This window comes from Amphiura filiformis, chromosome 4, assembly GCF_039555335.1.
Source record: "Amphiura filiformis chromosome 4, Afil_fr2py, whole genome shotgun sequence".
NCBI lineage: Eukaryota > Metazoa > Echinodermata > Ophiuroidea > Amphilepidida > Amphiuridae > Amphiura > Amphiura filiformis.
This window is the reverse complement of record NC_092631.1, coordinates 74731030-74747416: the sequence shown is the minus strand read 5'-3', so window position 1 is coordinate 74747416 and position 16387 is coordinate 74731030. Positions and strand designations below refer to the sequence as shown.

The window sequence follows — 16387 nt, the reverse complement described above, 5'->3', positions numbered from 1 at the left end:
AAGTGGACTTACGGTCTTCTTGCGCTCAGGTCTTCAGTCATAAACTAAAACCAACTTGTCATCTTAATTGTTCATTCACTCATACTAACTTCACTTGTCGATATTTGTTCTCGTCACACATTCACATGTTGCATTAAGATATCAAATAGTCCTGTAATTCAGGTGTCGATGACATTTAAATAGACTTTTAAATGCTCATGAACTGTCGGGTGCAGGGTGTGTTTACGTTTCTTACTTTGTTTGTACGTGGGTTGGTTTGGGATAGGTGTTCGGTGCAGGGGTGTTGCGTGTGTGTCAAGGTTTACAATTTCCATCCATCTGTTGTAGTATGTATAACTAGTATTGAAAAATTCACATGATACAATATGTGCTAATGCCCGTAAGGTTAACCTGTAAAGCCGGCAACTGATCATATAAATTATGAAAGAAAAAACACGCAGAGACAAGCTTATTGTGTAATATTATATCTTCCCCACTTTTTCAAATGAAAAGAATAAATTTAGATTAAAATAAGTCTTGAAGGATGTATTGTTTATAATCTAAACAAGTCCAGACGATTTCAACCACTCAACTGTACTGGGACACACAAAAGATGGCTTGTAATTGAATCAAACACATTTTGCCTTTGGTGTTTTTGACAAATATAACGTTTTGCATGTTTCATGACTGCTTCAGTTGATGACTGGCTAACATTTTGTAGATCCAAGATATTGAAATATTGACTGATTCAATGGATTAAACGGAATAGGTTTCTTGTTTCTTTTAAACAGTGTACTTCGGTTATATATATATAAATGCGCACGTGACCCCTTCCGTGCTGCCATAACAGCTTATAGACAGCAAGTCTCGAAGTGACCTTCTACATAGCGAGTGGTCTTTCTATACATTTGAATGCAAAGGCGGAACAATATGAGACTGTTGTGCAGCAAAACTGTCTATTTTGTTCAACTTTGTGATTATATTGTAAACGTTTCCGTCGTTGAATATTTTTCCGTTGTCAAATACTTTCAAAATGTTGTTTTTAACATATTACAAATTCGGCATTGCAAAATGTGTAATAATTTTGCAATTCAATTAATACTTAAATTTGATGATATTTATCTACGGAGTTCCTATCAATGCATGAGGATTTGGTCACGCTTGCTGGTTTTGGTATGCCGTGCCCATGGGTCACGTACGTATTTACAAAAGCGCATTTATATCATTAACTGAAGTGTCCTCAATAATTTGCTTAGCGAAATAAAACAATTGTCCATATTTATCTTCATTTGCGAATACATTTTATTCATAGTTCTTTTCTTTCTCTCTTTCAATACATTCAGACCTGTAGCAAATCAACTAAAGCGAGGAATGAAAGTAGTACCCGAAACATTTGATGTTGTAACTATATTCTTCAGTGATATAGTTGGTTTCACTGCATTGTCATCTGCAAGTTCACCATTACAGGTAACTACCAATAATAGACTGGCTTCAGAGGATCATACTCAACTGACACTTGCCTCATTCACCTTCAAGATCATATCAGAGAGAAAAATGCTGCTGGCTTCTATACTGGGATGGTTTTATTAGATATCCAGAAGGCATTTGACAGTGTTGACCATAACATCTTGTGTAACAAACTGTCTGCCATGGGTGTTAAGTCCACAGCCTGGTTTGAATCATATCTTTGTGATCGTAAACAAATTGTTCAAATTAATGGGGTTGAGTCTGATCCTCTTGTCATAACATGCGGAGTTCCCCAAGGCAGTATTTTAGGTCCTCTTTTATTCCTATGCTATGTTAATGACATGTCCACTTCTATTAATTGTATATGTTGCAGTATGCTGATGATAGTGCTTTGATATATTCCGACAAAGATCCAGAGAGAATCAGTCATGTTCTTCGTGATAACTTGGAGAGCTGCAATAAATGGCTTATAGAAAATAATCTCTCTCTGCACACAGGCAAAACTGAACTGATTCTCTTTGGATCGAAGCGTAAGGTCAATAATGTTTCTGATTTTTCTATCATTCTTAACAATGGTCAAATAATTAAGTCTAAGCATACTGTTGTTTATCTTGGTCTAGAACTTAATCAGTTTCTTGATGGTGAGGAAATTGCAACCAAAATTGTGAAACAAGTTAATTCTCGTTTGAAATTCCTCTACAGACAAGCAAATTTTTTAAAAAAAAAAGTGAAGAAAATGGTCTGCTCAGCTCTTGTTTTGTGCCTGTTTGATTATTCTATTTCCTCCTGGTATTGTGCCATTTCTAAATATCATTCGATCAGATTGCAGCGAGCTCAGAACAAAGTTATCAGATTTATTCTGGGCAAAGATCACATGTATCATATTAATAAAGCTGACTTTCAGGATTTAGGCATTTCAAATATCAGGACAAGGGCTGAGCAGCTCCGTTTGAACCATGTTTTTAATATTTTTCATGATGTTTGCCCAAGCTATATGAAAGAAAACTTTGTCAAATTATCTCATCTTCATCGTTATAACACTAGGGGTAGCAATTTTAACTTCCAAGTTCCAAAAATCAAAACAGCAGATTCTGCTTCCTTTTTTTACAATGCAATCCATGATTGGAACAAACTTCCTGAAAATGTCAAATTGTGCAATATAAAATCAAGGTTTAAAAAGATGCTAAAATTATCCTCTTAGACCACATGGTTATATAGTTTTAAATATTGTAATTTAGGTGTTTCATGTTTTAAATAGTTGTAATATATATATATATTTTCATTGTTAGTTATAAGGACCCCTTTGGAAATAAGTCGCTGACTTTAAGGGATATCCTTGGCATATTATCGTGTCAATTTTTATGTTTTAATTGGTATTTTATAATAATTATGTTTTTGTATAATGTTCTGTGCAATATGTTATTTGACTCTTACGATGATATGCTTAATAAACTCAAATCAAATCAAATCTATTTCTTTTTGTAGTCTACAGTATGTCCCAAACAAATGCGTAACACTTATCTGTCATAACCTTTAGACAGAAGCAAATAACTACTTTTAATTTAAAGCAAAGGATAGTATAGTTTTCTTAAAACCAACATTGTTTTAAGATATGACTCCGGTATGCAAATAACCTGAAAGACCCATGTTACCATAATCTGCAATTATAATCACAACGACAACACTGTGCAGGCAGATTGAGAACTACGATTTTGAGTACAACCAACATTTTATTTTTACAACTTTTGTGCTATGCTGGATTATTGTATATGAATATTTTCTTAAAACAAAAATTATAAACCAATTATTTATTAGGTAAGACAGTACATTTTAAGACGATATAAGACACAGCAATGGATATATAGTGCCCGTTCCAGCTTGTCCATACCTTGCCACGCTCTTATCCTACCAGTATATAGAACTACATCTACTGGCAGGACCTTCATCCACACTGCAGTTCATATTTGGAATAGCCTACCAGGTGGCGTAGTCGGAGACATCTGATAACGGCGCACCAACATTCAAGAGCAGAGTGCATAAGCATCTTATTACTTGCGCGTGATGCTTTACTGTACCCATTCACTCTTGTTGTACCTAAGCTGCTGTGAACTACTGATTGGCCCATGTGGTTGTCATTCATAGTGCCTAGGTGCCTATATAAGTTCTTGACCTGTGTCACTCCTCATGGGCTATTGTTCACTCTAGGATTTTATATATAAAAAGTCACACTATCTGTAATGTTGAAATTCTTTATTCGAAGGGTTAGTCTATCTGCCAACTATCCGTTATCCATATTCAAGCTACATGTGCTCTTTGGCAGTGAAGTTGTGCAAGGGTCTACTTGGCCCTTTTCTGAATCCTACGAAAAACATATACCCGCCAAGTAACAGACAAAACTTGCCGCTCGTTACGTATGTTGTAGACTGTCTACCTATTAACCCAATTTATGGTAAAAATACCCGTTTTCAACTGCGTCATGTTTACCCCATTAAATGCAACACCGTAAATCCACTGGCACCTGTGTCATATATTCGCGTGCAATTACGTGCAGGGAATAATTGATATGATTGTTGAATGTGCATTTGTACAATTGCACATACGGTAGAATTTCATTGCATCCGCACTCAGTATCTGTCTGTACCGTCTAAAAAAATATAAAGTGTTGCGTTTAGGAGAAAAAATAAAGCGGGAAATGTAGAATAACAAAAGTAATGTGTTTTTAGCTCGAGGAGAATCAAATGACCTCAAATAATGAAATAAGACGTGCTTCTAATAAAACAAGGCGTCTGCCTGTAGCTTGATTCCTAGAAAGTCATCCAACACTTAATTAGATAACCATTTGGAGAGTGCACTAGGGCAGATGGCGTGTTGAATATATAACTGTTTTGATGAAACTAAATTTACAAGTTTGTCAATTACGGAGGTTCCTTGCCGAAAGTCAATGTCACATGTCTCCATTAAAGCAACAAAAATCAAATTTGATCATAATGTGCTTTTCGTCAACATGCGATAAGTGCTTAATGCTTATAAACAAATAAAATTGTTCATATTGAATTACAACACAATTCCATTTTAACTTAACCATCTAAAGTAAATCAAATAGAATAGATTTGTAAGCCTTGTTTTGGTAAGAAAACAATTGATCTTGAGACCAAACTAAATAAGAATAAATATCGTCTCATGCAGCTTAAGTAACGTCGACAAGTCAGTTAAAATGTTGGTTTAAGCTCATTTTTACACATGATAAAAAAATATAAACCAGTTGTATATGAAGCATTCTTAAAGTAATGGCACTTTGCTTATATTATAGCAGGTGACAAATAGCACAATAACAAAATATAATTTTCTAAAAAGCCAACTGTCCTTATTTTGATGGTTTGTGCACGCCCAAATGTTTTACAAATTTAACGAATGCATATTTATAATCTTTTCTGAATGTTTCTTTACAGGTTGTGGATCTGTTAAACGATCTCTACACCTGTTTTGATGCAATCATCAGTTATTACGACGTCTATAAGGTAGAAACAATAGGGGATGCATATATGTTGGTATCCGGTCTACCACTTAGGAATGGCAATCGTCACGCAGCAGAAATAGCTTCCACGTCTATCCATTTAATCGAAGCAGTGCAAAACTTCAAAGTAAGACATAAACCAGATCATATGCTCAAGCTCAGAGTTGGACTCCATTCAGGTTAGTTTGTATTATTTTATTGCAAGAAGGGGATATTAAGGGGGCTATCCTTGTGGGTATGTGGGCATGTATGTGTGTAGGGGGGTGTTTGTCCGCATGGGTGTGTGTGATCGATGTGGATTAGGTGCTCTCTATTATTCTCATAATCTGACGAATGGGCCTTAATCACATTATAATTATATAGTTCGCAAACGTAGGGCATAGTTTTTCCCGTTCGTCTCTTCCTATATCACAGTTGGTGACGCACACTTTCAAAAGTCGTATTCACATGGTCATTCATTTTCATTACCAATTCCTTGATACTTGAATTGCACTAATGTGATTTGATGGATTGACCACCATGTAATTATTGAACGAATATTAAAACGAACACCTAGAGCCAGACTGTAACTTGACCACATATTAATCACCATACTTTTACCAAGTCAAGCTATGTGAAAGGTATATCAAACACACGATGGCATTCAAACAGATTTTTGGAATTCAGTGTTGGTTCTATCCCCGTTGTTCACAGGAACATACTTTTCTGTCGAATTGGCCCAGTAAGCCGCTGACTACTGAATATTAAGTTGGTGCAGCGCCAGGGTGGGTCAGTGAGATTAGAAATGAGCCAGTGCTACATAACTTTAGACAGGACCATCCCAGTGGATACCCCTAGTCCTAACCTGATCTAACCCTTTCCTCATTCTATGATGAGAGGGAGCAACAACCAATGGCTGATTGTTGACTTTTGCAAAGTTAGATAAAAATTGATTGATCGTACTTGCTGAGGTAGATCAAGGTACCAAAGCTTCTTTCAATAGAACGTCAACGGAAAAGAAAATCTAGGGCGAAAATAGCAATCTTTAAATGAATAGAACACAGCAGGTCAATTACAGGTAAGGATAAAGGCTAAATCTGGTGATTTATATGTTAACACGCGATTCAACTCAAGGAAAACAAACGCAGCTTTACAAAATCAATACAACAATGCTAAATTAAGAACAAGAAAGTAGAACATGGTGAAAAGGGATGGTACCAGTGCACGACGGAGAAAGGAAGACGCAGCAAAACCACCAGGTTTTGATCCATAATGATCCTGATAAGCTCGTAAAAACCAATCATAAAATATTTAGGAATAAAATCCTTTAACAATATATTCGAATATTAGGTGATTTCATGTGGCTTATGATCGTACTAAGCCGGTGCTAGGACAAAGTTGCATTAATGATATTATATCATTTAAAATGAAGACGTAAATATAAGGCACATCGTCACAAAAATTGACTGCAATTTGCACGCCTCTGTCTGTTAGTTCTTCTGTTTTACAAACGTAATAATTTTGACATCTGGCCTACTTTTATAAAGGTTACAAAAATAATTATCTTTCACTTTTATCTTAAAAACACAGCACATAATAATATCAATGATGCATGTTCACATCATATATTAATTCGCGACGATAATGATTCCTGCCATTATTTCAAGCCATGTTGTCTTAATAAATGATGTCAGCGTTTTTGCCTATGGTGCATTGAATTGTGGGATACTATATCACTGGTATAATAAGATGTAAGGGTTGGTGTTTTTAGGTCGTTTGGTGACCGATCTAATCCAATGGTCAGTAAATAGGTTAATTAGCTAACCTGGATCATTGTTCACCATGTTATCACCATGCCAGATATGATTACTCGTATATTGAAAATATTGAAAATTGAATCTCAAGAAATGCTGAACTCCAGTTGTGCGTAATTTTTCAAATTATTTGTATGAGAATTGTTGGATGGAATAGACCAATCATTAATAATGAATATCAATAGCAATAACAACAACAAGCAATTAGAGCCGGGTTGTAACTTTTTATTAAATGTTTGAAACATACACACTAAAAACCCATCCATCGATATACCAAAAATCACTGAAAAGGTACCCCCAAACCGTGGCAAATCACCGTATACCTTCAACTATGAAGAACCCCCTCCGGGCACATATACAGAGAAATGTCCGATTTCATTGGGGAAAATATTTAAGATATGTAAAACACTCACAATTGATAATCTGCCCTCTATATAATCAACCTCTAACTATACCATGGATGAATAATTCTGCAAGCCACAATAGAAAATCGATTATTTCTGCTGGTTGCTTTCGATATACAAGTACTGAGTTGGACATTTCAGCAGTCTGAAGTTAAAATGGGCGAAGTTCATGGCAGTTAAAATAAAAATCTTATTATAAATGACACAATTATTTCATGCCTAATTTTAACAGCAGAATTTTATTAAAAGGTATAGCAGAGTACTATGGTTTTATCTGACATTACTGAAAAACACAATTATTGCTTTTAATCAAGTTCAATGTTAAAAGGTGTATCTCAGAAATGTGTTGGTTTCAACATGTATCGATCGACTTCCAGCATAACTATGCATAACAAAAGGTGGTCAGTAGCGTTCTAAGTGGTACTGAGCCAATTCTACTAGATCAGAAATGCAAAAAAAATATATATATGCACGAGGATGCAGATTACGGTAGGACATCGTTTGCTTTTAAGAAGATCTTCACAAAAAGCGATTGTAAATTGTAACCCTTTTGTATAAATGTAATAATTTGGAAAGTTTATAAAGGTTACAGAAACAACAATTAAACCTGTATTCAATTACCTAATAGTATTATAAACAGCACATAATACAATCAATGATGCATGTTCTCATTAAATATCAAATCGCGGCGTTATTGATTCCATCTAACATTTCTAGCAATCTTTTCTTAAGTTGATCTATTAACAAGATGGAAACAAACGATCCATTTAACGTTGCCAAGCTCAATTAATTACAACCTCATCAGGGTAATACAAAATACCTATTTTCAGATAAGGATTACTTTGAGGAATTAATAATGTTTTTGTCTGTCGCACTGAAAAGCTATCAAGATGTAAAGGCACAACAATGGTTGTTATCGGTAAAAAATCCAAACTGTTTTATAATATTTTCGATGTTATAAGACTTGGAGATATGATAGCATGTAGGATGAATACAGATTTAGGCGTTTCTACAAAATTATTCAATGAGATTATGCCATTAATTGAGCGATAACATTTCATTGGAACGGTCACCATTTTTGTCCGCAGTCTTATTTTCTTTAATAACTCTAGCTACAAGTGATGTATTTGATTCAATTTTAAATGCGTATTCACCCGAGACCTCACAGACAAATACTGTAACCTGACCACGGTGTTGCAGTTTTTCATTATGTTACTTATCAATAACTGACCACAGCTGTTGTCGGTTTATTCAGTTTTTAGTTTTTATCAATCCCATAATTCACTGTCCAAAATTACTACGATCTTATTTTCCATGCACGTTTTTTATGTTATAGTATACACAATGTGTCGACTTTTTCGGCAATGGTGAATTGAATTATGGGATATTAATCATTTATAAATTAGGATCTAAGGGCTTATTTTGTTTTTCTGTCGTTTGGTGACCGATATATATATATGATACAATGGTCAGTAAATAGGTTAATTAGCTTACCTAGATTATTATTCACCATATGATTGCTCATAAATTAGAAATTGAGGACGTTTTGGCGAAATTGAGCTAGTGCTAGATTTGTAGTCAGAAGTGGTTTATAAAATTGTTTACACGAGAACTAAATAGACCCCTATGCAAAGGCAGACTTGTCAATATCGATCATAAAATATTTATGAATAATTGTTATTTTTTTAGATGTCTTTAACACTATACTTTTGAATATTGGATGATATCATATGGTTAATGATCTACTAAGCAGGTGCAAGGTTAGAATTACATAGAATTACACAAATGTTTTCATATCATTAAAATGAGGATGCAAATTAGGGTAGGCTTTAAAGAAGATAATAGCAATTTGCAAGAATTTGTCTGTAAAGTAATAACTGTGAAATGTCTACAAAAATGACTGGCCTACTTTTATAAAGGTCATAGAAAGCAGCAGTTAGGCCCGTGATTACCTTTTAATTCTATGTTGGAAGCACGTGTGTTGTAAACAGCACATAATATAATCCATGATGCATGTTCACATTATATATTAATTCCTGATGATATTGATTCCCGTCAACATTTCTCGCAATCTTTTCTTAATTTGATCTATTAACAAGATGGAAACAAACGACCCATTTAACGTTGCATATTTTGCCATGCTCAATTAATTACAACATCATTAGGGAAATGCAGGCCCGTACGCAGGATTTTTTTTGGGGGGGTGCTGATTTTGAAAAAGTGGACTTTTTTCCCAGGAGGGGGTGCGATTTTGTGAAAAGTGGACTTTCTTCTCCAAATTTGGACTTTTTGTTACCAAAAAAGGATTTTTTTTCCTCGCTACGCTCGCAAATTCTGCAATTGTGGGACTATTTGTATACTTTTGCAAATTTGGGGAGGTGCGGTCGCACCCCCCGCACCCCCCCTGCGTACGGGCCTGGGGAAATGCAAAATATAATAATGTGTTTGCTAGACAATTAACCTCGAGAAAATGACCTATTTTCATATAAGGATTACGTTAAGGTATTACTAATGTTTTTTGTCTGTCACGATGAAAAGCTATCAAGATGTAAAGTCACAATAGTGGGTGTGATTGGATAGTAAAATCACCCTACTATCACGTTTACTGTCAGGTTTACTGAAGAAACTGTTTTAGACTACATGTATGATCGATATTTGCAGTCTGGAGATAAATTTTATGACACCCTATAGGTTGAATACGGATTTAGGAGCAACTACTAATTCAATGAGATATTTTATAAGACACTTATATTGATTGCTAGCATTTTATTAAAACACAGTACATAAGTCACTTTTTAGTCCGCAGTCTTGTTTTCTCTAATTCTAGCTACAAGCAATGGATTTGATTTAATTTTAAATGCGTATTCACCCGAGACCTGCCAGACAAACACTGTAACCTGACCACGGTGTTGCAGTTTTGCAATATTTTATCCATCAATAACTGACCACAGCTGCTTGCGGTATATTATGCTGTTATCAATTCCCAGTAATTCATTGTCTGAAATTATTATGATCTCATTTTAAGCGTACGCTCTATATAGCATCCACAATGACTCGAGGCATATCAAAGCATCCACAATGATTCGATATTTTGTTCTTCTCCAATCGTGAATTGAATTATGGGATATAGGCAACTGGTAAATTAAGATGTAGTTTTTTATTGTGTTTTTCGGTCGTTTGATGACCGATATATCTGATCCAATGGTCAGTAAACAGGTTAATTAGCTTACCTATATCATTGTTCACCATGTCAGCACCTTGCGAGATATAATTACTCATATGTTGGAAATTGGAGACGTGGTCACAAGAAATGCTCAAGAACTTTATGGCTAAATTAAGCTGTTGCTAGTTGGGACAATAAAATAGTTGGCGCAATAAAATTGGACCAATTGTAAATTACGTCAACAGGAGTCATATTTCAAATATGTACAAATGGTGATGAGATGCATTTCATATTACAATGATTAAATCATATTACAATGATTACTAAATAGGGATAGACATACATTATGTATTAGATATAGGGTGAAAAACAGAGTTGTAATGGTTTCTTCATTTTCCAAAAGACAAAATGGAACAGCTAATGTACAGACTTGACATTTAGTATGGAATATTTTTTCGCAATATTCCACGACTGGTCTGGAAGGGTCTGCATAAACCACACGGGCTAAATATTAATTGGGGCGTGTCGGGAGATGGTGTAAAATAATTGTTTGATAGAAAATGTGCTTTTCATGAGTTAACATTATGGTGTACATAATGTAGCAAATTTACCTAAAATGGCGGATTTAGGAGGCTGAAATTGAGCTTTGTGGGGGACACAATTTCGGACTTAATGCAACATTGTTCTGTTATTATACACATATATTTTGTAGTAATTTTTAACATATATTTTCGTTTCTGGTAATTTTAATTCTATAAACTGTACATTTGTGTGAAAATTGAGGGCACTATTTACATAAAGTTTAAATTAAAATTAGCTATATAAACTAATATGGGTTATACCATACATTTCATGATAATTTTTTTTTGCAAATTCTCTTGTCATTTGTTAGTCTGTTTGCTGATGTTCTGATATCATTTTACAATTGTCTACCCCTTATAAAGTTGCAAAAAAGATTTTAGAAAAATAGCGCCATCGTTGTTCAATTTTTCTTTAAAATGATCCAGTTTTACACACTGTTAGTGGTGATAATGTCATTGAGATTTCTAACAAAGATTATGTTACTTGGTACTGGTGCTGAACTTAAGAATGTGCAAAGCAATGATCCATCTGTTATGATTAATGGTTGTGAACTTAAAAGTGTGCATACTATGAAATGTTTGGGTGTCTTAATTGGCAATGAATTGAATTGGCACAAGCAAGTTCACAATGTTATCTAAAAGGTATTTTGTAAGATTTAACATTACTTAGTATGGTCGCTTTAAAAATGACATTTCTAAACTAGAAACGATGTGCACGAATAATAGGTGTTGACTATTTCACTCCTTCGGATTACATGTTTAATGAACTAAGATGGGAACGGCTTTCAGTCCGTAATCAGTATTTTAAAGCAATTATGGTATATAAATCTCTGCATAATCTAGCCCCCCTGCACTTATGTAAGAAGTTCAATTTTGTTAGTGAAAACCATGATCGTAATACAAGGCAAGCTGCTGCTGGTGAGCTGGCTCTTCCACCAGTCACTAATGGTTATGATATCGAGCGTTTTAAACATTCGTTTAGTTATAGTGGTGTTAAAGTATTTAACTATATTGATCCACTGGTGAGAAATTCTCTAAATTTGCATTCTTTTAAAGAGATGTACAAGAGACATCACTTTATGCAGCACTTATGTGTGTGGTGCTTATGCACGTTGTCTCTCTATGTTGAGTTTATTGTTGTTACAATATTACTTAGTTAAGTTGGTTAGTTGAAGTTAAATATTTATTATAATGGTTTTTTAAAATTATGTATATATTATTGCAGGGCTCCGGGTAAGCCCAGCGGTTAGCTGATTCGGGCCTACGCTGAATAAATATTATAAGTAGTAATGTCTATGTTCCAAACTTACGGAAATCTAAATCATTAAGTAACTTTAAGTCAAAGTCACAATAGGCCTACCCCTTTTTATCTTTCCCTACAACATTATAAATACTTAAGATGCTTGTATCTAAAATGTTTAAAATGTACTTAAATTAAAGTTTATATTAAGATCACTGGCAATCAATTATCCTAAATGATAAAGTTATCAATCGATTATCCTAAATGATAAAGTTATCCATTGATTATCCTAAATGATAAAGTTATCTACATTCAATCAGGTACACTATTTTATTGATAAGCATAGCAAACCGAGATTCCATAACAACCCTGTATAAGTTAGCTGTACAAATCTATTCTGCTTTTGCTACGTACATATTAAAATACGTCTACAATAAGTCAAACACAAGGCTCAGGTGTACGTCTTGATATTATATCGTTATGATGCAGTCTACTCTCCCTTAATTTAGTGTATAAATTCAAATTGTCTCTCGAGGTTTAGTACGCAGACCTGTTGTACAACCCGAACATTCTGAATTCGAACTTATTTACTTTGTTCCAAGAATGTCAAGACAAACATCACGGATGCCCGCTCGCGCGGTAGGGAATAAGCCAGAGCAAATATTGATCGATTCCTTGTATGACCAGAGTGGTTTAACTTTTCCATCAAAGTCATCTACAAGAGCTTTGTTTTCATAAGACTCCACAACGGCTGTGTAAATCCCTTGATCATTTCATTAGTGGAAAATTGTCCATATGATCTATAAAAAGGTGCACATCAAAAATAAGGAGTACGGTAATTTGAAATTCATGACAAATGACCGTCTGCAGAAAGTGCCAAACACTAATAGGAGTATGCATAATTTGATTTGGTCTTTTTAATTTTCTGGTTTCATGAACTTGGCCTTTTCAATATTTACAACGCTTCAATATTATTATCATACTCAATAAAACAATTTCGGATATTGTCGAAGTTAAGCAATTTCGCCTTTGTTATTCTTAACCCGATGATCAATAGCAAATATGCAATCTAAAATACTGCATGGCATATCTCCATAGCCATAGCATTACAAGATTCCAAGAAACATATTTTACCTGAAATTCATATGATCGCTTTTCATGACCACTCTCTTGTTGATTCTCTCACAATATATCAATATATGTCATGCATGCACCTTGAGCATTCCATCGATTAAGTTCTGTTTTTCGACCTTGCTTAAAACTTTTCTGGTTAAGGACATGGTTTTATGCCGGGGTTTTGAATTGAAGTGTGTTCTTAAAAGCTTCATGACGGCACAGCAGCTAGGTGCATTCGATATAATAAAAACAACGCTGATGACCTTTACCGCACCTGACACTTTTAGAATGCTGACCGAAGTGTATATTACTATGTAGATCATCCTTATTTACCTCGTTAGCCCCCTGATCCTGGAAGGTTGTGTTATTTTGTTGACTGTGTTATGGTAATTGTGCCATAAGAAAATGTCATAATTCATTATAGGAAATTACTTTGGGATACATTGCCTGTACTTAAAAGGGCATCATCCCCCACTTTTCTCAAAAAAAGTTGAGATTTTTATACCACTGGAAACCTCTGACTACATGTTTATGTACAAACAATTTCTTGCAGATTTATTCGTAAAAATAAAAAAAAATATCGCTAAAAACTGAATTACGTTTTCAGTGGTACACCAAAACGAAATTACAACCCATTGTCTATGGAGCAGTGCAAACGCAAAATCGGAATCAACTGAAATTTTGGGAATAAGCTTTCGTGGATATCTACTGAAAAATGTCTGAAGAGAATGCTAGGATCACGAAATACTTCATTAAGGTTTTACTTCTATATAAAGATATGATATTTACTGAATAAAGTATACGTTAAACGGGATGTAGAAGACTTTAGTGTAAAGTGTGTTCTTGGTCTACTTTTACTTCTTTACATAGTCCTTGTATAATCACATTTATTGGACGGCTGATTTGTTTGTTAGGAATATTCTGCTCTAGTGGCACTTTACTATTTATCAACCTAGATCTACAATAACTTTGTTCAAGCTGTAATATAAACTCATAATAAATCGACAGATCTAAATATTTATAATAATATGCTAAGTTATCTCGGAGTATTTGCAAGGTGTAATTAAACGATACACTTTTAATTTAAACTATTTGCTCGTTATTTGCAGTATAATGATCTCTGTTATGTTAAACACACAGGCATCCTCGCCAAAACAGAGTATGCTCGCGTGGTGGGTATTTGCGATTCAGTGAAGTACCTGCATTATAAATCATTCTCAGATCGCAAAGTGGGACACGCAGTCGATGCTTAAACCCAGGAGAAATTGAAATGCTTATTTTGTCATGCGATATATCATGAACTGTATAAGTAAGACCTTGTTTAACAGCCACCGTCTAGTTTGTCCGTTATGCTCAAAGAATTATTTATCAGTTTGAAAATGATCACGGGACTACTGAAAAGCCCTTTGCTATTGTTATTCATTTAACATTTAACATGACCCTACATGAGGGAAAATCAAAATTGAGTAAACTTAGAAACATGAATAGAATCCCGCTCTCATGTTTTGCCGCCAATTTTCTCATCTTTCATACTTACAGCAAGATCGATGAAAGTACCAATAATAGAGGTCTTGGTGTCCATATATTATTATTTGGTATTGAAATTAATAAGTTAATAATTGATATTACCAAAATGGAACGAATGATTTGGTGTAGTTCTTATACATACACTCTTAAATGATTTAACCTTGTAGTCGTATATAAATCTACAAAGTAATTATTTTGTGTGTGTTATTCTATAGGATCATGCGTAGCTGGTGTTGTAGGTCTTGCTATGCCACGTTATTGTTTGTTTGGTGACACTGTCAATACGGCATCTAGAATGGAGTCAAATGGGGCAGGTAAGACAGCTAATAGTTTCATATTACTACAAATACTTTACATAGAGTAAGCTGTGTGTGTAGATAACAATATCTGTATAATTTCTGAAGATAGGCATGCAAAACACACTGGTTTGCAACACAAGCCTGGAATAAATGTAACAAATATGTAACACAAGTAGATTCCAAACGCTCTCTGGACCATCGCAGGAGTAGCATTTGAAACAAATGTGTAACAAAAGTAGTTTTTCTAGTTCCCAGATCACTACCCAGAAATAGTAGTTGAACTCAATGTAAACAATGTGTAACAAAAGTAATTTTATCAGTTCCCGGTCCATCACCCAGCAATTCAAATCAATGTAACAAATGTACGGGAATATACTGCTTTCATTATTAATACAACAATATTAAGCTAGAAAGACAAAGCTATTCCACACAGTTCTATCTAGGGCATGAAGTTGATAAAACACACTGACCTAAATACATGGTAGACAGTCAGCAAACTAGTCTGTTTTATTGATTCAGTAAAGTAAATAAGTTGAATATTTTCATTTTAAAAAGTCCCATACACGAGTTAGTACATTTTTTGTCATTTAAATGTGTTATAAAAATCCAACCCTTTTTTAATAAAAAGTGCAACCAACAGCTAAAAACAAGAAAAACTTGTCATGTCTCCAACAATGTATTTCTGCATCCTAAACGTTTCCAATATGCGAGCTATAATTTGTTGAATAGACAAGGAAATCTAATTTGTCCCGCATTGCCACCTGACTCCGATTCAATTCATGTATATCCCTTGTGTTTATTGCACCCTGTAATTTGTACTTTATAAATACTACTTTATATGAGCTCGATTCATTGTGGGTAAATGCAAATATGATTAAGTATCTGGGAATGACTGACTAAATTTTGGTGACTGAATAATGTAAGTCTTTTCTAGTGCAGTGTTACAAGAATAAAGGGTATGTAAACGTAAAATTGTCTTATTCAAAGGAATATAATCTCCGCCATGTTTGTTTAAACAACCATTCTAGTCATACTATCATAATGTAGTTGCTTCAAATAAATCTAAAGTATCAATTGAGATGAGCATTAGGTTTCTCAAGTCGTATAATAATTCAAGATTTTTAAAATTAAAAGTCTTATATTTTATATAAACTTATATTTTTCTGTTTAACATACGCCCTTTCTTGCACAAGTAAGTATGTCTAATAAGGAGTGGGAAGTGTGTTTATATAAGGAATTTGAATAACATTATTCTGCAAAACACGTTAATTTGTCGCATTGGTCCCCTCAAGAGTGTGTCTAAT

At 34.2% G+C, this 16387-nt stretch overlaps 1 protein-coding gene across 3 annotated transcripts in view; it reads left to right on the top strand.

The window, feature by feature from the left end:
- Window positions 1-16387, top strand: part of LOC140151410 (speract receptor-like) — a 141336-nt gene that overhangs the window by 119780 nt on the left and 5169 nt on the right. For all 3 annotated transcript variants that reach the window (XM_072173740.1, XM_072173739.1, XM_072173742.1), the window contains 3 exons: window positions 1323-1446; window positions 4896-5139; window positions 15000-15098. In XM_072173740.1, the coding sequence (XP_072029841.1) occupies window positions 1323-1446; window positions 4896-5139; window positions 15000-15098 (467 nt within the window). The remainder of the gene's footprint in view (window positions 1-1322; window positions 1447-4895; window positions 5140-14999; window positions 15099-16387) is intronic.